This window comes from Rana temporaria, chromosome 1, assembly GCF_905171775.1.
Source record: "Rana temporaria chromosome 1, aRanTem1.1, whole genome shotgun sequence".
Lineage (NCBI taxonomy): Eukaryota > Metazoa > Chordata > Amphibia > Anura > Ranidae > Rana > Rana temporaria.
Genome location: NC_053489.1, coordinates 262,051,824 through 262,077,192, shown reverse-complemented (window position 1 = coordinate 262,077,192; position 25,369 = coordinate 262,051,824). Strand labels below are relative to the sequence as shown.

Genomic DNA, 25,369 nt, shown 5'->3' with positions numbered 1-25,369 from the left:
ATTAAAAGTTTAGCTTTGTGTACTTAAAATGGTGACATATTGTCTAGTTCATTTGTAAATAGAAGAGCTTTAAAGGGTATTTTACATGAGTGCTAGGTTTTAAAAAGGCATGCCCTATGGCAGTGCAGAATTACCATTACAATGTGACTGGGCTGATGTGCATTTCTGCTTGGCTGGGAGCATTATAGAGGAGGCGGGTCTGCAATGCAATTCATAGAGAATAGGGCTGTGCTGCTCTCATTCACATCTTACTGAGCAGCTGTACAACACATCACACTGGAAATCTCTTGTTAACCAAGCAGTGAAATTCACAAAATCTATGAGAAATAATACTATAAGCAACCTCAGGACCTCATCCATTCTATATTACCATTACAGAGGAGCACAGCCTTCTACCCATCACTACATTGCGGAGATGCTTTCATGACACTGGCATCACTTATTTGATACCTCTTCAAGTCCTATCATTGTGAAGAACTGCAACTTTGGGTAAGTGACTGTTTGCTGCAAATCGAAAATTCTCTATCTCTATATAAATTAAAATGCTGTTTTGACTAGCGATTTAGGTTAGGGATGAACCTCATCATAAGTCAAAGTTCTGAAACACACTTTTACACTATTATTGCCTGAACTAGATGAACTTGTGTGTTTTTTCAGACTATGTAACTATTTATTCAAATGTTTCTACTATATATTTGTCACATTTGAAGATCCGGATTATTGTACAGTGGCATCTGTTATATTTTCTCTGAAATCTCATGCCTGGAATAGTTAGTGAAGAAATAGTTAAGTGTATTGTTTGTATAGATGCCAATGTTAATTACTGACTACAACCTCAGTGTAGAATGTCCTTATGCAGCCAGAACCCTAAACCCAGTCATTTGTCTTGTGTTTTATGGTAAATGTTGCTCATCCCATATGTGTTAAGATAACTAGTAGTAAGATACTGCAGAGGGATCTACTACTCTGTCATCACTATGGATTACCAATGTAAATGGGTCACACACCAAAACGATATAACTGTTTTATTGTGTGTGCCAGGGATAACTATATGGGAAGTGAACAGAATATACAAAGTAAAAGACGTTCCTTGGATTATAATAACATAGGCAGAAGTTTCTTGAAAAAAAAAACATATGTAAAATATAGTATTTAGCTGGAATTTTAAATTTGTAGCACCCAATGATTCTATCATTGGCATTTTAATTGCTTTCCTCAGCTTATTTTACTTTTAAAGAATTGTCTATTTCATGAACCGAACTAGATTCATAACTTAAACTTATTGTGAGACTTGTTCCTCTCTTATTACACACATTTTTATTTGTGTCTAGGCAAGACTTTTAAGCGATAAACATCTTTATTTGCTGCATTTATATATCACTTATAAGAGATATATGTTAATTGTCCACAATTCTCCCAGTAAGTACACTGGCAGAGTTATCTTAGGACTGTAATGGTATTGTTGGCATTGACTCTGTGACCCAGGTACAGTAATACCTTGGTTTGAGAGTAAGTTGGTTTAAAAAGTGTTTTGCAAGACAAGCAACATTTCTTTTATAAATTTTGACCTGATATACAAGTAATGTCTTGATATACAAGTAGCGTCATGTCACAACTTGGTATAAAAGAGAAAAGGGGCGCCTCTAAGTGTAGCAACATGGTTACATCTAATGAAGGTACAACATTTAGCAACATATTGCTACACTTAGAGGCGCCTCTCTTCTCTTTAATACTCTGTAGCTCCTGCTGGATTTTGCTTCAAATCCCCTTGTGGAGGCTTCTAATCTGGTCACATTGCTATAATCTTTTTATAGGGACTATAAACTGAATGACCTATGAATAAATGGTTATGGAACTAATTATTTGAGTTTCCATTATTTCTTATGGGGAGATTTGCTTTGATATACAAGTGCTTTGGATTACAAGCTTGTTTCCGGAACGAATTATGCTCGCAATCCAAAGTTTTACTGTACTTGGATTTAGTATGCCTGAAAATATGTACCCCGCATTGGGTGAGTTGTTCATTTTATTCTTCAGAAACACTGAACACAAATAAAATTGAAAAATCTTGATAATTTGAACCACTACCCATTAATTTGTTTGCCGGTATTCATAGACATGTGCGCAGGGAGTGTGCCAGGTGTGCCTGGGCACACCCTAATTACCTCAAGTGTATTAGCATTATCGCTCTGTGTGCTGGCGGGTAGATGGGAAATATGTCCCTCTGACCAGTTTTGTCATTAATGAAGTGCTACCGTATTTCTCTTTCACTGTACCAGCTCTGCCATAAGAGTGTGTGAATCCATATATATATATATATATATATATATATATATATATATACACACACATACACACACATGTGAGTTTTAGCTTTGGGTGCACACCCTAATGCAATAGGCTGCGCACACCTATGCCAGTATTGGAAATATAGCATTGACAGCAATTACATCAATGGCTTATTTGATACCTGTGGGATAAAAGAAAAGATTATCTGCAAATATTAGTGTCCACAATGCACTGTGTTAATGCATTTAAAATGTTGGTAATAAGAGCTTTGTACTGACTCTGCCTAGCAGGGACCTTGTGATTAGCATTACCACCTTCTAGCCTAGGTGCTACCTATCAATTCTTCATAACACGTAAACTGTACTTTCCAAAAATATACAGTATCTATGAGCAGCTGTCATTAGTCAGCAATGATCTATATAATGTGCATGTTCCCTACCTGGACATTTTCTGGTTACATTACAGAAAAATGAGAAGAACATGAAAAAGGATCTTTTATAAACCTGTAGAATGACATTTTTATGAGAACAGACTTGTCAGATACCTGATATCAGTTATGGTGTTGACGCAGTACTAACTAGACAGATGGGTTTTCACTGACTGCCAGGTCAGAGAGTAATACGTAAGATATCCTACCTTAGGTGATATGGCTCTGCCCAATAAGTGTAATGTGTGGAATTCAAGGTGAAAACAATTTTTTTAAGTCTGAGTTTGTGTTAACTAAACATTAGATCAGATGAAGATTAGATGGTATTATCGGCAGGATTGTATTATTTTTGTTGTGGAACTTTTAGACTCCTGCGACTTACGATCCGACTTGTGAGACCCAAAGTCGCAGGACATGTGAAATGTATCTCTATGCGAGCCATTCCAAATAACACTACTGAAGTCGTTGCAACTTTAAAAAGGGTTCCTGCACTACTTTGATGCGGCGTCAGTGCCAGAGAGTGTCAAAGTCGAATCAAAGTTGCAAAAGTTATATAAAAGTCGGACTCCAAAGTTGCACTGAAAATCACATGACTTTGGAGTCGGCTAGTGTGAACCGAGCCTTAGGATTTAGGTTAAGGTTAAGTTAAAATTTTTACTGAGATTAGGGTAGGATTGTTTGGGGTTTAAGCTTCAGTTTGGGTTATGTTTAGGCTAGGTTTACACCTGCAGGTAAGTCTGAGCGCATTTCAGTGCGTTTTCAGCGCGGGCCTGCACGTTGCATGTAGGGCAGCCAGTTTATTGCAATGGGCTCCCTTATGCGTGAGAAATTCGGAAAATGCTCTACACCGAACCGCCTGGTGCCGCAGCACTAAGTAGTTGAATGCAGGCAAAAATGCACACATTAGCAGATTATTATTATTATTATTAGTTACTGTACTTATATAGCGCCGTCAATTTACGCAGCGCTTTACATATACATTGTACATTCACATCAGTGCCTACCCTCAAGGATCTTACAATCTAAGATGCACCGGGGGTGTCATTACCAATTAATGGGCAATTAATATGTAGTAATACATTACTGATTAGCCCTAAGCAACAAACAAATATTTCTTCTAGAAGTCAGTCTGTCAGCTTTGACATTAATATGTTACAGTAAAACCTTTTAGGGCTCCTTCAAACAAGTAGTAAGCTGCTTCTTGAAGATTCAACTTACCACTAAGAACTAGCTACATCAATGTTATGCTCATGATTCCACTCTATGGCTGAAGAAAGATATAAGCTAGACAGACTAGGTAAGTGCTGTTGCTGATACTACTGATAAGCAAGGGAATATGTCCCAATGCATGGGAATGTCAGTTCCTGTACTCACCTGGGATGTGTCTGACAGCTCAAAGCATACATAGAGCAGTCGTTTCTTGTATTAAGAGAGGTATGGACTCCAGAGAGAGATATCATTTGGCCCCTGTACAAATCATTAGTAAGACCTCATCTGGAATGTGCAGTTCAGTTTTGGGCTCCAGTTCTCAAAAAGAATATCAGGGAACTGGAGAAAGTGCAGAGACGGGCAACCAAACTGATAAGAGACATGGAGGAGCTTAGCTATGAGGAAAGATTAGAGGAACAACTGAATTTATTCACTCTTGAGAAGAGGAGAATAAGGGGGCATATGATCAACATGTACAAATATATGAGGGGGCCATATAGTGAACTTGGTCATCACAGAGGACAAAGGGACACTCTTTAATTATGGAGGAAAGGAGAATTAATTTCCAAATACAGAAAGATTTCTTCACTGTAAGATCTGTGAAATTGGTGAATACAGTATACTCCCTCAAGAGCTGGTTCTGGCCAGCTCAGTAGATTGCTTTAAAAAAGGCCTGGATTCTTTCCTAAATGTACATAACATAACAAGATACTAACATTTATAGGTAAAGTTGATCCAGGGAATATCCAATTGCCTCTGGTGGGATCAGGAAGGAATTTGAATCAACCTTTGCTGGGGATTTTTGCCTTCCTCTGGATCAACTGTGGGATTGTGTATATGGGATTGTATGATTTATTTCTTTATTTTTTTTCCCTTTTATTGGTTGAACTAGATGGACTTGTGTCTTTTTTTCAACCTGACTAACTATGTAGCTATGAAAATACAACCCGTCACTAAAAAGGGCAAGAGAGGGATTATTTTATTTTTTTAACATAAGGCTACTGAAAAGATTGTACCAGTACTTGCAATGTGCATGTAGTGATCATCTCAGAGTACAAACCTGCTGTGTCTAAAGATTAATTGCCAGTGCCACATTTAGATCTTTGCAATGTTAAAAAGGGAAAGGAGAAATGTTCTGTAAAGTCGGCAGCAGTCACTATTCGATATGACAATTGACAGAACAAGAATACTCTTATGCGGACATTCCGACATCAAAATCGTGGATTTTTTTCCGACGGATTGTTCGCTCAAACTTGTCTTGCATACACACGGTCACACGAATGTTGTCATAAATTCCAAACGTCAAGAACATGGTCACGTACAACACTACGACGAGCCAAGAAAATGGAAGTTTAATGATTCCGAGCATGCGTCAAATTGATTCCAAGCATGCGTAGGATTTTTGTGCGTCGGAATCGGCTACAGACGATCGTAATTTTCATCAAGATCTTTTGTTGTCGGAAAAATTGAGAACCAGCTCTCAAACATTTGTTGTCGAAAATTCTGACAGCAAATGTCCGATGGACCATACACACGGTCGGATTTTCCGACAACAAGCTCACATCGAACATTTTTTGTCGGAAATTCCGACCGTGTGTACGCGGCATTAGATGGATGAAAGAGATCTCCGACATACAGCAGTACTAGGGTACATGATAAGTCAGTGATCAGTAACACCAGGCAATGAGGGTAAAGATGATTTTTACGTTTAAATCAAAATGATACCAAGATTAACTCTGTGAATAAGCCCCGGGGACATTCAGAACATGCATTCATTAAATTCATTTATTCTAAATAAAAGTAAATCTGTCATTTGCTCATAGTAGGTAAAATAAGGAGTTTGCTGCATAGAGGGCATTTATTTTACCTATACTCCACCAAGACACCACCACAACCTGGAGAAATGGCCAGTACGTCTGAGCATAGAATATGATAAGCTACCCTTGCCTTCCACAATGAAGTGCTTGGTACCCGAGCAGTCAGATCTAAGAGCTGTCACTTCAGGGTGGGGGGAATCTGGATACTACTAAGTTTCAAGTTTTGAAAGTAAACGTTCTCAAGCAGTCTGATGGCTGAGATAGCGAAAGTAGAAACAGCTTGCCTATGTTGCTTTCTACAGAGGGAACCTCTCACTTTACATATTATGGACGAAGTACAGACTTGATTTAAGTGTAAAAGAAAAATACTATTCTAATGCTTGACGTGTCTAAATATTTAATAAAAATCGCTAATGGTGGCAAGTTTTTTCTTGCCCTTTCTTAAGCAAAACATGAATCCAAAGATCAGTTCTTGAATTACTCGAGGGATTAGAGGAGTTTCAGTAAGGGTTGTTAAGACTGGAATTTTCTCCAAAGGAAGTAGTTAATGTGAATTCACCAAGGGAATTCAGGATGAAATAGGATAGGTTGTCTGAGAAAAATCTCAGAGCTATAGGAATCTGTAGGTCATGTTAGGGTTCTCTATCAATAAACATATTATCTCCAGGGCCCATTAAAACAGTCAGAATTGTCTACACATTGAAAGTGAAAAGAGAACGTGCATTTGGTTTTTGTCTCAAAAAACTATCCAGCTGTATTCATTATTACATGTAAGACATTAATATCTTACAGAAAGAGATAATAGTTTAGTCAGACCATTACTTAACTACTTGCCGTCGCCGCACCGTCATAATACGTCCACAAGGTGGCTCTCCTAGGCGAGATCACGTATTATGACGTCCTACCCTTTAGCCGCCACTAGGGGCGCACGCGCGCCGCCGGAGGCGCGCGCACGCGCCCCCCGCTCGCCCCCGACTCCCGTGCGTGTGCCCGGCGGGCGCGATCGCCGCCGGGCACACGCGATCGCTCGGTACAGAGCGGGGAACGGGAGCTGTGTGTGTAAACACACAGCTCTCGTTCCTGTCAGCAGGGGAAATGCTTTTCTTCGGTTCATACACTGTATGAACCGAGGATCAGTGTTTCCCCTAGTGAGGCCACCCCCCCCCCCACAGTAAGAACACACCCAGGCATACTTAACCCCTTCCCCGCCCCCTAGTGTTAACCCCTTCACTGCCAGTGGCATTTTTATAGTAATCTAATGCATTTTTATAGCACTGATCGCTATAAAAATGCCAATGGTCCCAAAAATGTGTCAAAAATGTCCGAAGTGTCCGCCATAATGTCGCAATACCAAAAAAAAAATCGCTGATCGCCGCCATTACTAGTAAAAAAAATATTAATAAAAATGCCATAAAAATACCCCCTATTTTGTAAACGCTATAACTTTTGCGCAAACCAATCAATAAACGCTTATTGCGATTTTTTTTTACGAAAAATATGTAGAAGAATACGTATCGGCCTAAACTGAGGAAAAAAAATGTTTTTTTATATATTTTTGGGGGATATTTATTACAGCAAAAAGTAAAAAATATTCATTTTTTTCAAAATTGTCGTTCTATTTTTGTTTATAGCGCAAAAAATAAAAACCGCAGAGGTGATCAAATACCACCAAAAGAAAGCTCTATTTGTGGGAAAAAAAGGACGCCAATTTTGTTTGGGAGCCACGTCGCACGACCGCGCAATTGTCTGTTAAAGCGACGCAGTCCCGAATCGCAAAAAGTACTCTGGTCTTTGGGCAGCAATATGGTCCGGGGGGTAAGTGGTTAAACGTGTCCTTAGATAGCCAGTAGGCCTTGACTTGACATGCGAGGGGGCACTAGTTATAAACTCTTGGATTGGTTTACTGTAAAACATAGATACATGGGTTTATGATTCAGTATTAGTACTATTAGTACTAGTTGGATATTTATGTCATCATCGTTAACAAAGTACCACAGTGGTAATTTGAGCTTTCAAACAATTAGAAACATTAAAAAGTGATGGCAGAAAAGAGACTGGTTCATTGAGTCTGCCACATTTATATATATATATATATATTTTTGGTAGTTTTTTTGTCTTTTGTAGCACTACAGTGACTCGGGAACTGTATGTACCAGTGCAAGGATGGAAATACTTTATTTAAAGCACATGAGTTATTTTGTATGTCGCATTTCATTCACCTATATAAATTGGCTTAAAGATCTTCTTGAATCAAGCAAGCCAATTATGATTATTTTTTATATTATGTTGTTACAGTAGTATGTACGTATGTTATTGAGTTTAGCATTCCCATTGTACCAAAAAGGTTACAAGGTTAAAAAATGTAATTTGCACACATGCAATAAAAGAAACCGCAACAGATATTTTCATATTAGTCTCATCCTATAAGCACTTTCAAATAAAAAAAACGTGACATCAGTAGATCAGTGTTGTAGGTAAATTCACTACATTATGTTATCACTAGATAAAAGATATACCATATGCAGAGAAGAGATCTAGATTTTAAAATACAGTTTAATCACAAGGTGATACCAATAACCTAGGCTAGTGATCTTCAAACAGTACTTCAACTCTTCAACTGGATGCAGCCCTTTCTAGCCTTTATCCATCCCTTGGGGCACTATTTCTTTCTCTGATTTTGAGGCACTATAGCTAACACTGACACTATCAGTGGGGCATAATTCCCCCAACATACCAATTATGGAGCACTATTCCTCCCAATATAGGGGGCACAATGTTTCCCACTGATGGTAATGATGGGGAACTATTCCTCCTACTGATCACAGGCACTATGCAACTGAACACCACACCTGAGGCATTGTTTACTCTTACTAATGCAGAGCCTGGGACATTTTCTACGCCCACTGGCTACAGTAAATTGGCCCTTTGTTTGAAAGTTTGCAGACCCCTGCCTTTATGTACATGAAATGTAATTCACTAATATTTTACTTGGCACAGACATTTTGACAGCCATTAGATCAATATATAAGGACTTTTTCACACTCGCAGTGGAGTGGAGTGCTCTTTTAGGAGCTATACGCATTCAGATTGCTTTTCAGAGGGCATTTAAGAGGCAGGGAGGAGGCATTATAATTGGCCTTCTTCACTGCCTGCTTTAACCCTATAATGCCACATTACCACGCGGCACAATCGCATGCATTGCATGCGGTTGCAGTGTGGCCCCACTAAAATCAAGGGGTGCATTTGACAAGCAGAACCGCCTGTCAAACTCTGCAAACCAAGTTAAACATGCTGCTGCAAAGTGAAGCTTTATGGCTGTGGCCTCCATACTGCCCAAAATAAAATAACATCAGTAGATCAGTGTTGTAGGTACATTCACTACATTATGTTATCACTATGTAAAAGATATACCATATGCATACCATCTGGTTATATTGGGACAGTTCAGGTAGGCGGCCGAGTAGCAGTAAAACCATGGCTCAGTCGCCCGTTTGGATGCAGGCTGTAATCAAAACCTTAGCCCCTTGCCAATCTATGCAAATTGCAAAAAAAATGCCTTTAGATTCACTTTAAAGTGGTAGTATACTCTGTACTACCACTTTAACCTACAGGTAAGCCTATAATAAGGCTTACCTGTAGGTATAAAGAATATCTCCTAAACCTGTCAGGTTTAGGAGATATTCCCCCCGCAATGTGTCGCTGACTGCAGCAGCGCATGCGCAGTGGAGATCCTCGGCTAAAGACCCAGCAGCTGCCGGACCTTGCCGGGGAGTGACGACATCGCCGCTCCAGCCAATCACAGCGCTGGAGCGGCGATACCCGGAAGACACGCCGAGGAAAGATGACATCTCGGCGTGGACCAGGTAAGTTCCTCTCACCTCGTTCCGAGGTAAGTATTTCATATTGAGCTAGTATGCGGTGCATACTAGCTCATTATGGCTTTTGCTTTTCTGGTTTAACAGTGGGTTTACCACCACTTTAAGAAAATTAGAAGAAAACATATAAATGTGCTATGGTTTTCTACCAATAGGATGATATTTTGTAGCAATATCTCCTGTAACTGTATGGATTTGCACCCCTTTTTTTCTGTCAGTAGGAACATCAGTATCACTCCCTATCTATATTATTATTATTATTATTATTATTATTTTTATTATACAGGATTATACAGGATTTATATAGCGCCAACAGTTTACGCAGCGCTTTACAATATAAAAGGGAGACAATACAGTTATAATACAATAAAATACAAGAGGATTAAGAGGGTCCTGCTCAGAAGAGCTTACAATCTAATATGGTGGGGCATGTGGTACAAAAGGTTGTAACTGTGGGGAATGAGCTGATGGAAGTGGTAAAAGATTAGTTGGAGACGTGTTAGGTTTCCCTGAAAAGAATGAGCTTTCAGGGATCGCCTAAAGGTAACAAGAGTAGGGGATAGCCGGACAGGTTGAGGTAGCGAGTTCCAGAGGATGGGAGAGGCTCTGGAGAAATCGTGAGACGAGCATGGGAGGAGGAGACGAGTGGGCTTGACAGTAGGAGGTCTTGGGAAGAACGGAGAGAACAGTGTGGGTGATGTTTGGAGACAAGATTGGTGATGTAGCTTGGGGCAGAGTTGTGGATGGCTTTGTAAGTTTTGGTTAGTATAGAGAAGTGTGTGTGGGGGGGGGGGGGGGAGACATGTATGGTATGGTGCTCGCAATCCACCACACTGGTTAAATACAGCTCAACATTTCCAATGTACCCAGCAGTGTAGGGGCAATACTGCAACCACTGGCTATTGTAGAGGACCCTAGAAGAGCTCTGTTATGAGGCCTCTCATGGTCTATAACATTGGAAAAGCCCTGAGTAAATGCAAGAGAGTTGGATTATCCACTAAAAAGTCCTGTTATATCTGTCTTAAGAAATGAAAGATGGAAGTCATGGTATGATATACTATTGTGTTGTCATTATACCATATAGTCAGTGCTGTATTGATAGAATACAGAGTCTGCCATTGCTGACCTGGTTTTCAGAAAATGCTAGTGGTGTGGCTCTAATGCTGAGCCAAAGGTTTCAGACACTCCTAAGACAGATCTGAAAAAATATTGAGATGGATAGCTGAGTTGTCAAACTCACTTTCTTCATGCTTATTCCAGGTCAATGACTCAGAATGCATTAAAGGCAGAAATAGCCAGTGAGCCAGTATTCCCAGATGAAAGTCAGCAATGGGATTCCTCATATTTTCTTAGCATTGTTTCTTTTAAGTCAGTAAAGATTTTTTCTCGGATAACCAATGCAAAGACTGGGCAACTCATTTAAAGCTGAAGGCAGGTATGCATTCAATCTATTTTAAATGTAACTAGCAAAACTGTGATGCCCTGTACACACGATCGGTTCGTCTGATGAAAACGGACCGATGGACCGTTTTCATCGGACGAACCGCTCGTGTGTGGGCCCCATCAGTTTTTTTCCCATCGGTGAAAAAAAATAGAACCTGTTTTAAAATTTTCGTATGGTTAAAAAAACGATAGAAAAAAACGATCATCTGTGGGGAAATCCATCGGTTAAAAATCCACGCATGCTTTATCGGATATATGAAAAAATACATTGGTTCGTTTTCATCAGACGAATCGATCGTGTGTGCAGGGCATGAGAATTTAACATGGTGTCAATTTTTTGTTGTCCACTTACAGAGAGAGGACAGCAGTAGGGGGCAGTCAGGCATTGCTGCATGCAATGTTGATAAGTGGAAAGAATAGAGGAATTGTATTTTGCTACTTCTTTACAGTGCAGTCGAAGGCTGTGGGCAGGGAGATGAACAAGTTGTATTGCATAAGTGTAGTGGAGAAAAGTTGTGCTGCCTGACAGAGCTGTGTACATTTCAGGAGTGGATATACATACATACAAATCCTTTGCCTTGGTAGAATTGTTCATAAATATGTATTCTGTGACTGTTTTGCCTGGAATTCAGCTTTATACCTTTCAAGTATTAAAATGTTTACCACATGTTCTGCAGTAATAATTTGGTAATCCATGTGTCCTCTGGTCTGTAGTTAGCAATCTCTCATGCTGTTAATTTCAGAGACTAGAATTCTACAGAAATTATTATGCTATTGTGGGTAAATAGTCATTTCCTTTGAGGAAGAAAGCAGGTATAAATTAGGAGGGGAATTTTTCCTTTACTAGTACATATTTTACCCTTTGTGTGTAACTTTATATATAGCTGAAAAGTGAGAAGTCAAAGAGACCTATTAATACATAAATGGCCTAGATATGAGATACAGAGCCCTCACACATATCTAAGACATGAGAAAATGTCATTATTTATTAAAAACAGGATACTGTAAATTATTTTGTATGCATTAATTAAGCAATGGATTATAGAGCCACCTTCAGGAATAGAACACTAGGTACAAACACTAAAAAACAGCCTAGGGTTGACCAGTGCTAACATTGCCTCAGTTAGTAGCAAGCAGTTAAAGGACACAAACTCCTACTGAAAACCGCAAACAAAACTAGAGGGGCAGCTGCTATGTTCTTCAGTAGTTGCAGAGAAAATGATTTTACGATGAGTACAAATATTCTATTTTCTCTTCCGTTCACTGAAGGACACAATGACGATCTGTAAATGTTGACCACTTGACAAGGCAATATCCACAAAAGATAAGAACAACAAAACGGGATCAGAAAGCAAGAGATATCACACTGAAAGACCTTACACCTTGGGTGCTCAACCTGTGACCCTACAGCTGTTGCGGTCCCATGAGGCATCACAAAGCTGATAGTTACAAGCATGACTCCCAAAGGAAGAGGCATGATGGGAAATGTAGCTCAGCAACAGCTGGAAGGCTACAGGTTGAGCACCCTTGGCCTTGCACCCAAAACTGGTACCTGAGGAAGCAAGAATGACCACTTAATAAAATGTACTGGCACTGTATGAACCAAAGACCAAGTGGCCAGTTTACAAACCTGAGACACCTTAGGCCTCGTACACACGACCGGACATGTCCGCTGAAACTGGTCCGCGGACCAGTGTCAGCGGACAGATCCGATCGTGTGTACAGGCTAGCAGACAGATTTCCAGCGGACAAATGTTTCTTAGCATGCGAAGAAACATGTCCGCTGGAAAGCTGTCCGGCGATTGTCGCCAAAGTGGTGGCCTGACCCTTATGGGGCTGTCCATGCTGACGAAGAGAGCACCAAGCATTTAAATACACCCAGATTACATGAACCCCATCCAGACAATATAAAGCTCTCTCTTTGAGATGCACAGTCGTGAGACAAAGTGAAGGCAAATCAATATCCTTGTGTAAAGGAAAGGACAACGCGGCTTTCAGAAGAAAATAGGTTCTAGCTCAGATAACAACCTTGTTCCTGTGCAACATCAGAAAGGGGGAATTACAAGACAATGTCACCAACTCTAAAACCAAGGAGATGGCCACTAAGAAGGCCACCTTCTGAAAGAGTGATCCTGCAATAAAGATAGGGCAAGAAAAGGGAACCGAGTCAAAGAAGGTGAAAGTCCTCCAGGTGAACGATCCACTCTTCCTAATCCAATAACTGACAGCTGAGGTAGCCTGATTCCAATTCAACAGCCACACATTTATGTAACACACATTTATGGTGCAGTGCTGAAAAGGCAGATGGATCACTTGAAGTTTCAACAAATTGATTGGCAGTGGCGATTCCTACAGCATCCAGCTAGCTTAGGTCAATAGGTGACCAGAACTCCTCCTGGACCATAAGGGCTGGAATATGTCATCACAACTGTCCATGAAAGAAACAATTTGTCCCATTTGTAGAGAATTTCATGTTAAAGGATCCAGGTGTGATTTTGCACACAATGGACCACTTTAAAAGGAGGCCAGCATTAGAACCAGAACTTACATACCTGCAAAGTGACGTCCATCTGCAAGAGCACAGAAGATGGGAAGATGGAAATTAAATTGGAGTTTCTCTGGCAGAGGAAACACCACAATAAGACTGGTGTCCAGAAATAGACCCTGGTACTCCAGGTTGAAGGAAGGAATAATGAATGATTTCTTTGGATTTAAAATCCAACCAAATTCCTGAAGAGTGCTCACAATTTGAGAGAGATTAGTCTCCATCTTGGAAAAAACACTCAAAAGTATAGCACCCCATTTAGTCCACAATCGAGATTCCCTGAAATCATAACAGAACCAACAGTGGGAACAACATCTTGGTGAACACCCAGTGGCTGATGCCATCACAAATGGACGTGCCACAAATAAGTGATGTTACTCTCCTATCCCCTAGGAAACCTATGATGAATGCTACAATGAGGTTTACAATGCAGTTTGTGTGCATATGGTCCCATCGTAAGCAGGATGAGTGGAGGTTCTTCCTAGCTGTTATGCCGCGTACAGACGGTCGTTTTATGCGATGTAAAAAAACGACGTTTTTAAAAACGTCAATTTCATTGACCGTGTGTGGGGGAAAACGTCGCTTTATGTCTTGTAAAAAACGACAAAAAAAAATTGAAGCATGCTTCAATTTTATGTGTCGTTTTTCAAAACGTCGTTTTTTACTTCACAGAAATTGACCGTGTGTAGCAAAAAACGACGTTTCAAACAACGTTTTTGAACCCGCGCATGCCCAGAAGCTAGTTATGAAGCGAGCTTCAATGGAAAAAATGTGGTACACGTAACCTCGCTTTGCTAGAGCATTGTGAAAAAACTATGGTGTGTAGGCAACGTTGTTTTTGAAAATTGAAGTTTCAAAAACGTCGTTTTTTACTTCACAGAAAACGTAGTTTTTTTACATTGCATAAAACGACCGTCTGTACGCGGCAATACATTCTGCTGTGTTCTGGCTGACTGCATAGGGGAGAGCTGCTTTTGGATAACAATATATTATCACATACCATTGAATCACAATTATTTATTGACCTGTTTTGCATTTATTGAGCACTGAGGTCGCTATTGTGTGATATTTACTTTGTTGAGATATACTGGTATGTTTTAGTCACTTATTAGTTTTATGTCACATATGATTTAAGATTCTGATAGGCGCAGCAAATACTGGGGTTGATTTACCAAAACCAGAGAGTGTAAAATCTGACGCAGCTGTGCATAGTAGCTTCTAACTTCAGCTTTTTCAATTAAGCTTTGGCGGAAACAAAACTGAAGCTGATTGGTTTCTATGCAGAGCTGCACCACATTTTACACTGTCCAGTTTTAATATATCAGCCCCATTGTGTTACTGTTCATTTAAGGTTTGTATTGTATGGTAATGCTTTTTTAATGGCCTGCTAATTTAGCACTGCCTTTCAAGTGGACCTACACTGCATCTGAGCATCACAAACCAAAAAAAACTATTTAATTCATTTTTGATATTCAAAGCAAACTTACATATCCCTCCATGTCCCTGTGCTTTATTTTGCTGAGAAATAACTTTTAAAAATATTCCTAGCATTTCTGGTCTTGGTCATCTTGAGTAAGGGAAGATGATTTAGGTAGCATTTACTTCCTGGAATCCATCTGCTCCTATCTCAAGCATGCGTTTCCTCAGATTAGGCAGCCTGTCAGATTTTGTTTAGCGACACGCTCCGTCGCTGCCTTCTTGCTACACCCCACATAGTAAGGATACAGTGAGAAGGTGGCAAGCCGACATCTTGTTACACCTATCAGAAATTTGCATTTCACTCTTATTTTAAACAGTAAACTCAGCTTATATAGTGAAATTCAGTATTTTGAAATCCCTCAGACTGTTTTGATGTTGCTTTTTCAAAGCAGGGGTGTTCTGTCATATTAACAAACCTGTGAGATCAGCAGGCTTGCTGCTGCTTTCAAAATTCAACATTTAAACAGTCAGACGGATTTATAAATTCTGTATTTCACTATATAAGTTTGTCGCCTTCTCACTGTATCCTCACTGTGGGCGCCTGCGAGGTGTAGCAAGATGGCTGTGACAGAACATCACTTCCGTTACAAAATCTGACAAGTCGTCTAATCTGACGAAACACGTGTATGCAGGAGACGAAAACCCTCCTGAGATGTATGACATCATTTGCATAGGCAGGAAACCAAGAAGTAACTGAAAAAACGTAAAAAAAAAAAATGTAAAACAGGTAAATATCATATACTTTCCTATCTATTTACTAGTTGTAGCAGCATGAGGATTAAAAATTGTCAATGTTGATTGGGAGAGTAAAGTTCCACTTTATTCAGACTTGCCTCTGTATACAATGACAATAAAGTAGATCTATCTATCTATCTATCTATCTATCTATCTATCTATCTATCTATCTATCTATCTATCTATCTATCTATCTATCTATCTATCTATCTATTTATCTAACAAATGAGAATTAAAAGAAAAATTACAACCAGGCCAATGTAGAAGGAAAGAAAGGTGATGTACCATGTTATCCAGGTATGACTACTGTCATATGATGGACTTTCTGTACCACACACATTTGTACGATATGATGAACAAAATATAATCTCCAATTTATAAGTCTTGCTTTTACCTGCCATGTGCATTTCAACACTGACATTGAGTGCAGCAGCTTGTTGTTTAGGTCTGTAAGAAATCAATTAAAGGTGGACTAGCTCTGAGTAGTTGTAACTAAATGTAAGCACTGACAAGCTATTCACAAGTATGCGCGGCACACACCCTCTCACTGTAAACCTTTTGTACTTTGTGAATTGCTTGCACATTGCTTTGTTAAGTTAATATGATCTCTCTTGTAATGGAAAATAGAAATCTTTAGACTTGCTGTAGTCTTTTGCTTTGAGTCCAAAACAGAGATTTTGAATACCCCAACGTACACATAACTATGCCCCAGTGGAACATAAACACTGCCCTGCCAAAAAAGTAGTTGGAAAGTTCACAAAAGGGCAGCCAAAGATCATTTTCAGATGTTGTCACAAGAGATGGTCTTTGACCTGCAATTTAGTCACAAGTGTGGTGGAGCAAATTCCAATATTAGTAATATTTCTGCAGCAGTACCTTTTGGTTAAACACATGCTTTTATGTCTAACAGGGACATTTAGATGTATTCTGTACTGCCAATACAATCATACTGAGAAATGATGAGACGGTTTATTTTGAATTTTGCAAATAATTGTGAATGCAATATTATTTATTTGTATATACTTTACTGTATGGGCATCATTTTAGAATTGTTTTTGTTATTTATTTATTTTTATTTGCTACTTTTTTAGTCTGTTATACACAATAAGAGCCCATTCACACAGGTCTGACTTGGGATCCGACGCCCCTAGTCGCCTCAAGTCGCGCTGCATAAGGAAATCAATGTAAGTGAATGGAGCCGTCTTAATGCACACTACTGCAGTCGCTCCGACTTGAAGAAGGTTCCTGTTCTACTTCAATCCGACTTGTAGGCGACTTGTACCCATTGATTTCAATGGAAGTCACCTCCAAGTCGGATCCCCGTTCACAGTGAGGCAACTTTACAGGAAGTCGCCCCAGTGTGAACCTGTTTTAAGGCAAGGACCTCCCCCCCACAGGGGAACTCCTCCAAGAGCATACCAGGCCCTTAGGTCTGGTATGGATTTCAAGGGGAACCCGCTATGCCGAAAAAACAGTGTGGGAGTCCCCCCGAAAACCATACCAGACCCTTATCCGAGCACGCAGACCGGCCAGTCAGGAAAGGGGGTGGGGACGAGCAAACGCCCCCCCCCTACTGAACCGTACCAGGCGGCATGCCCTCAACATGGGGGGGTGGGTGCTTTGGGGCAGGGGGGCGCCTTGCGGATAAGGCGCGTGCTCGGATAAGGGTCTGGTATGCATTTGGGGGGGACCCCCACACAGTTTTTTCGGCATGGGGGTTACCCTTGAAATCCATACCAGACCTAAGGGCCTGGTATGCTCTTGGAGGGGAAACCCATGCCGTTTTTTAATTTAAAATTTGGCCTGAAGTTCCCCCTTCTGGAGGCGACTTCAAGTCGCGTTGTAAGTCGCGCTGAAGTCACCCCAAGTCGTGGTGTGATTCATACTTAAGTCATGTTCAAGTTGCCTCCCAAAGTCGCGCTGAAAGTCGTGTTGCCCCTGTGTGAATGGGCTCTAAAGTGTTGATCTTGCCTGAAAACCAGATAATAAGATAGATAAAAAGTGCATTTTATATGCATCTATATAGATCAGACCAGAATGAGGGACAAATGAGGAGGAAAGAGGGACAGAGGGACATTGCTCCAAATGAGGGACAGTCCCTCGAAATCAGGGACAGTTGGGAGCTATACCCATGAACTACAAAATCAACCCCCCCCCCCCCACAAGACAAAATAGAGGTATTTTCAGGTGAATTTATTGTGTAACTTGCACTCAGTGGTGGCTGGTGCTCAAAATGTTTTGGGGGGGCGCAAACAAACTGAAAAAAAAAACATCAATTGCAGCCACTGTGCCCATAAAACGCAGCTACGGTGCACATCAATTGCCGCCACTGTGCCCATCAAACGCAGCCACGGTGCCCATGCAGCCAGTTTGCCCCATCAATTGCCGGAAGTTTGCCCCATCAAATGCCGCCAGTTTGCCCCATCAAATGCCACCAATTTGCCCCATCAAATGATGCCAGTTTGCCCCATCAAATGCAGCCAGTTTGCCCTCCCCCCCCCCACATCCGACACTTAACTTTCTCGGGTCAGCACCATCCTCCACGCTGTCCTCAATGTCTTCTCCTGTCCTCTTCATGTCATCTCTGCTATGATTGGACACCTGATAGGCATCCAATCACATCGCCTGTTGAATCAGCCAATCAGGTGACCGGTAACCAGACCTGGTGCACCTGATTGGCTGAGAGGCGGGTCAGTGTTAGGGAAGCAATTTCCTAACACAGCACTGTTTAAACAGGAAACGCACAGCAGTGCGCCCGCTGTTTAACAATTTGGAAGCTGTTTAGAGCCCACAGGCTCTAATCAGTAAGCCTGTTAGAGCCTATGGCTCTAATCAGGCACTTCCAAAACACCCCTGCCACTGTAATTCAGATGGCCGGCGCTCGACAAGGGGACGGACACCTGAATAATAGGCGGCAGCGGCGACAATAGATAGATTCATGCAATGCATGAATCTATCTATTGCTAATTAAAGAGTGCAGGAGAGAGGGGGTGGCGCTCCAGTGCCCACTATGGAAGACCGCCGCTGCTTGCACTGGTTGCACTTCAAAAAAGAAAATAAAAAAACACAGGTTTTCCAGATGCAACAGTAAGCCACCATTCACTCTGAATGCAGCTGTAAAATCGTGGTACTTCAGTGCGACTTCAAAGTAGCCGGTCAGTGCGATTTCACATCTGTGTGATTTCATGCACCGGTGTGAATGGGGCTAAATCCACAATTGTGATGTGCTAAATGGAATTCAGTTTCTTCAACTTCTTGCTTACCAAACATTGCAGTTATACTGCGGCAGGTTGGCTCAGCTGCGCAAATCGCTGTAGGTGTAGAATGGGCTTGTATACGGCGATTTGTTGGTTTGCGCTCCCATTAGACCAGCAGGGGAGCCAATGAGCAGGTCCAGCAGGCTCGATGTCTGCCGGCCACCTGCGATTGTTCCCCCGCAGTGACAGAATGGGGATCTGCCTGTGTAAACAAGACAAATCTTCGTTCTGACAGGTGAGATTACACAGATCCTGGTTTTCTGCTATGCAGGAAGATGGATCTGTGTGTTTCCCATGTCACACAGTCCCCCATACATTTAGAACACAGTTAACCTTTTGATCGCCCCTGATGTTAACCCCTTCCCTGCCAGTGTCATTAGTACAATAACAGTGCATATTTTTAGCACTGTTTACTGTAATAATGTTACTGGTTCCCAAACAAGTGTAAAAAATGTCAGTTAGGTGACCGATCTGTCTGCCGCAATGTCGCAGTCCTGCTAAAACTCACTGATCGCCGCCATTATTAGTAAAAAATAAATAAATAATAAAAATGACATAAATCTATCCCCTATTTTGTAGACGCAGTAACTTTTGCACAAACCAATCAATATATGCTTATTGGGATTTTATTTACCAAAAATATGTAGCAGAATACAAATTGGCCTAAATTGATGAATAAATTATTTTAAAAAAAAAAAAAAATTATAGCAGAAAGTAAAAAAAAGTATTTAAAAAAAAAATGTATTCCTTTTTTGTTTATAGCGTTAAAAAAACGCAGAGGTGAGCAAATGCCACCAAAAGAAAGCTATTTGTGGGGGAAAAAATGACATCAGTTTTGTTTGGTGTACAACATCGCACGACCGTGCAATTGTCAGTTAAAGCAATACAGTGCCGTATCGCAAAAAATGGCCTGGTCATTAAGGTGGTAAATCCTTCCGGGGGGCTGAAGTGGAAAAACTATAGAGAAACTATAATGGTTCTTGATTAATTATTTTTTTTATTTCTTAACACATATTTGGTTAATCAATGTGAATACAGTTTCACCTTATTTACTAACATTCACTTTCGCAAAATAAACACAATGAACATCCTCCATTCCTTTACTAAAGCAAAGGAATAGAGCAATGGTGTTGCGTTCAGACATTACATCAAAGAAGCAAACTGTAACTAAAATTAAATATGATATCCAGGCAAACCTGCATTGGTAGCTTGTATATTTCTCTAAGTATAGGTTTCTATTAAAGTGAATCTATCACAAAAAAGTAATATTACAACATTACAGAACTCACTAAAACCATGCCAGATTTGTAGCACTAGAACAACAATAATGACTTGTATTTAAAAGTTTAACGCTATAAGTGAGGAGCTTTCAATACTAACAGTGAGTGTAAATTTTGTACTAATTTTGTACTAATACAACAACTGTAACATTAATCTGTAGACTGATCAAATTAGCTGTATGCCCATGGGATACTAAGCCTTGTACACGCTATCAGTTATTTTTTTGTTCAGCTCGTTGGGTTGACTGAAAATAAAACTGACGGCTCAGGTTGGAGCTGTTGTACTAACAATCTGATGTTAGTACATCAATCTCCCCCCCCCCCCCCCGCTGAGCTATTATTTTGTGTTAAATGTTGTGTTCATTGGCTGAGAGTGCTGATCGGGAGACAGTTGACTGCTGTTTTTCAGCATGCTCGTCCAATAGAAACCGGCCGAACGGCCCGTCTGTACTGGGCTTTACCCAACCCTCTACTACTCTGCACTGCTAGACTGGTCCCTGTAGAGTAGGGTTTCTCAACTACGGTTCCTCCAGAGGTTGCTAGGGGTTCCTTGAGCAAAGAGCAGTTTCTGCCTCTCAGATAAGTTCTCGCAGACACTATTGATCTTTTTAATTATCTGTAAGGCCCCTTTCACACGGGGCGGATCAGTAATTATTCGCCCCGTAAACCGCCGCTTGCTCAACAGGGATCGCTCCGTTGATCCCCGCTGAGCCGGCGGATGACAGGGCGGTACGCGCACACTGTGCAGGGACCGCCCTGTCTTTTCTCTGCTCTCCCCTATGGGGGGATCGGATGAACACTGACCGTGTGTCTGTGTTCATCCGATCCGATCTGCAGACGGAAGGAAAAATAGGGTTTTCTCCCGTCTGCAGAATCGGATCATTGCGGAGGCGGACGAGATCAGGTGTCAGCGGATGTTCATCCGCTGACATCCGCGATCTCATAGGGACCAATGAATGTCCCTTTTTTATCTGCAAACGGATGGATGAAAAAGCGGACATACGGTCCGCGGTTGTGAAAGGGGCCTAAGCGGGTAATTCTTCCCAATGACCGCAAATGCAAGGAGCATTTTTCCTAACACTAATGTATCATGAGTTGTAGATATAGTAATTAATATAACATTGGTTCCTTGAAACTAGAAAATTATTTCAAGGGTTTGTCTGCGTTGAAGTGGTTAAAGGGGTTGTAAAGGTACAATTTTTTTTTTCCTAAATAGCTTCCTTTACCTTAGTGCAGTCCTCCTTCACTTACCTCATCCTTCCATTTTGCTTTTAAATGTCCTTATTTCTTCTGAGAAATCCTCACTTCCTGTTCTTCTGTCTGTAACTACACACCGTAATGCAAGGCTTTCTCCCTGGTGTGGAGTGTCGTGCTCGCCCCCTCCCTTGAACTACAGGAGAGTCAGGACGCTCTCTATTATTATTATTATTATATAGGATTTATATAGCTCTCTCTACGTTTCAGATAGAGAAAGGAGCTGTGTGTTAGTGGGCATCCTGACTCTCCTGTAGTCCAAGGGAGGGGACGAGCACGACACTCCACATCAGGGAGAAAGCCTCGCATTACGGTGTGTAGTTACAGACAGAAGAACAGGAAGTGAGGATTTCTCAGAAGAAATGAGGACATTTAAAAGCAAAATGGAAGGATGAGGTAAGTGAAGGAGGACTGCACTAAGGTAAAGGAAGCTATTTAGGAAAAAATAATTGTACCTTTACAACCCCTTTAAGAAAGGCTGCAATAGAGTCTTCTTCCCCATTCTCCAATGGTTTCAGGATACTGCCGCCCATAGCCCTGCATTGGATATGATGACGCAAAGGGACAGTCCACTGCTGGAGCATGGGGAAATGCTGTCTGCCAGTGGAACGGAGAATTGGAGAATTAGAATCCTAGAATTAAAGAAAAGCAGTTAATCCTTCTAGTGTGGGAGCAGCCCCACTGCAAGGGAAAATGTTACGATTGGACTTTAGGCTCTGTTCACACCTAGGCGTTTTTGGGTGTTTTTCTGCTGTGAACCTCAGCTGTAAAAATGCCCAACAAGACAAATCCCATTCATTTCAATTGCCCCTTGTTCACATCTGAGCGTTCTGTCAGGTGAAGCAAATACGCCCATTGCTCAAGCTCCGTTCACATCTGAGTGTATTGTTTTCAGGCAGAAAGTCGTGCGATTTATTAATAAATATTCGCTACTACAGTGCTTGATGATGTCTTCCAGGTCCCGTGCCGAGCAGTTGCCCTGCTGCTTAGTGGACACAGGAGATCCCTCACTTGGAAAAAGTGCCTTTCAGTGTACACTTTACAATTTCACAATGAATAAAGAGTATTCTCTGATTGAATGAGGTGGAGAGATGGGGTAGTGACATCTCATCCAATCAGAGAACATGTTGCATTCACTGGAATAATGCAGTGTTCCCTGAATTGCACCCATGCCAAGCAAGCAACTTCCTGTGTTCACTAAGCAGCAGGGCAGCCGCTTGGCATGAGACCCAGAAGCTAGCAGCAATCATTGTAGTAGAGGTGTTATTACAGTGGTTTCCCACTTCTACAGTGTTCCCACAGGTATGCATGCTTACAACGGTGTATGCTGTAAATCTTCTAAAAAACATGCATACCTGGAATTCAGCTTCAATAAAATGTCCCAAATTTACTTAGTTCCTCTGCCAGTCCACAAATGAACTGAGCATGGATACCTGGACTGGGAGGAATTTGTATTTATCATGCTTAGCTCTAACAAGCAGAGCCATCTGATTCCTCCTGTATTGAATTGTATTGTAACCGTGCTGTTTGCGCTCATATTGTAAAGCGCTGCTCAAACTGCTATATAAATACTGTATAATACTAACATACAAAAATTAGCGTTCAGATCAATTCCAATTGTAAAACAAAGTTCACAAGGGGCGCTTGCATTTTTAATCTGCAGTGGCCAGGCACACTTTCATTTTCAGTACTAAATATTAATAAAAAGTATAAAAATTAAGGATTTTTTTTTTTTTTTTTTTTACTGCTGGTCATGTATGTAAGGTGTTTGAAAGCATCATATCTCAAGTTTGTACAAAACAAGTTAGATTTATATTTAATATGTATTTCTTTTGTTTTGTAGGAACTTCTGCTTTGCCCTGGACTATAGAATGCAAGACTCAATTCCGCCAAACGTTCACAGCAAAATGAGGTTTCAGAAGATGTTGGTGCAGTGCCATCTAGTGGATTATATTTAGATGACAGCTTGGAAGATCGGTTCAGCGGATTCTACTTTTGGAACTATGGCTGCAAGTTCATTAACTGCTACAAAACTTATCCAAGCAACTCAGAGATGTGACATTACCATCAAGCTTCACTACAACTACACAGGAAAATCTTTAAAATGCAATGGCGATCAAATGGATAAAACCAGTATGCTGTTTCTTATCATATGCAGCTTTATAGTGCTGGAAAATCTGATGGTACTTATTGCTATATGGAAAAATAACCGATTCCATAACAGGATGTACTTCTTTATTGGCAACCTTGCACTTTGCGATTTACTTGCGGGAATTGCTTATATAGTCAATATCCTTATGTCTGGAGCGAATACATGTACTATTTCACTGACAGCATGGTTTGTCAGGGAGGGCAGTATGTTTGTTGCCCTGGGAGCATCTACATTCAGTTTGTTGGCTATTGCTATTGAAAGACACTTGACAATGATAAAAATGAGGCCTTATGACGCCAATAAGAAATATCGTGTATTTCTGCTCATCGGGACCTGTTGGCTTATTTCCTTTTCATTAGGGGCCTTACCAATTCTTGGCTGGAACTGCATTAACAACTTAGATGACTGTTCTACTATACTACCTCTGTATTCCAAAAAGTATGTTGGGTTTTGCATTAGCATTTTCATAGCCATCCTCATAGCCATAGTCATCCTCTATGCAAGGATCTATATCTTGGTGAAGTCAAGCAGCAGGAGAGTCACAAACCACAGCAATTCAGAGAGATCAATGGCACTCCTTAGGACTGTTGTCATTGTCGTGGGGGTGTTTATTGCCTGCTGGTCACCTTTATTCATCCTCCTTTTAATCGACGTAGCCTGTAAAGTTATGGAGTGCCAGATACTGTATCGAGTTCAATGGTTTATTGCCCTGGCTGTCCTCAATTCAGCCTTGAACCCTCTTATTTACACTCTGGCCAGCAAGGAGATGCGACGGGCTTTTTTCCGCCTGGTGTGCGGCTGCTTGGCCAAGTCCAGTACCTCAAGGTCTCTACCGATTCAGCCAACACCTGACCAAAGCAGGAGCAAATCCAGCAGCGGCAGTAATTCCCCAAAACACAAAGGAATTATACAAATCCATTCTCAAAGCAAAGAGGACAAAAGTGAATCTTCATTTCAGAATGGAACCATCATCAAATGACTTTCCGCTACGCATGAGTAGTCCACAGTCTGCTCTGTATTAGGGATAAAGAGACTAAAAAAGACATTAGAAACTGTAAATATATATATATTTTTTTTTTGTTTGTTTTAGTTTTCCTGCACTTAAATTATAACAACTGACATAGTAACATGATGCTCTATATTTAATGCATGGATTTCTACATTTTTATACAATGCTGTAACTCAGGTAATAGATTGCATGTTACAATCAGTTACATTTCCGATGCTTGTATGCAGAAATCCCAGAATCTCGTCTATACAATTTAAAGTTATACTCAGTGAGTGTATATCTTATATCAGTAGACTTTTTCTAAATTAAATAGATAACACTATTATGCAGCAGTCTTATTGAAAGGTCAACAAATAAAAATATGTTTTTTACATTAAGTATTTTGGGGTATTTAGTTTGGTTGCTACTCAAAAAAAATATTTCTAATTCCATAACAGATACTGATACTGCAGGCTTGGAGCGGTGCAGGTCTGCTATAGTACTTATCAGAACACAGAGAACCATGTACATTACAAAAGCTGGGTGTTACATATTTAAAGCGGTTGTATACCCCCCCCCCAAAAAAAAAACCTGTAAGGCAAAGGCATAATGAGCTAGT

General features: G+C 40.7%; 1 protein-coding gene across 1 annotated transcript; it reads left to right on the top strand.

The window, feature by feature from the left end:
• Positions 1-212: 212 nt before the first annotated feature.
• Positions 213-25,148, top strand: S1PR3 (sphingosine-1-phosphate receptor 3). Its single transcript, XM_040355124.1, has 2 exons — positions 213-489; positions 23,454-25,148. Exon 2 carries the CDS (start codon positions 23,569-23,571, stop codon positions 24,739-24,741), a length of 1,173 nt encoding a protein of 390 aa, XP_040211058.1. The 5' UTR covers positions 213-489; positions 23,454-23,568; the 3' UTR covers positions 24,742-25,148.
• The last annotated feature ends 221 nt before the right edge of the window (positions 25,149-25,369 follow it).

What these genes read in the sequence shown, in the direction of transcription:
- S1PR3 (XM_040355124.1), top strand. Translation starts at nt 23,569, where the DNA reads ATGACAGCTTGGAAGATCGGTTCAGCGGATTCTACTTTTGGAACTATG.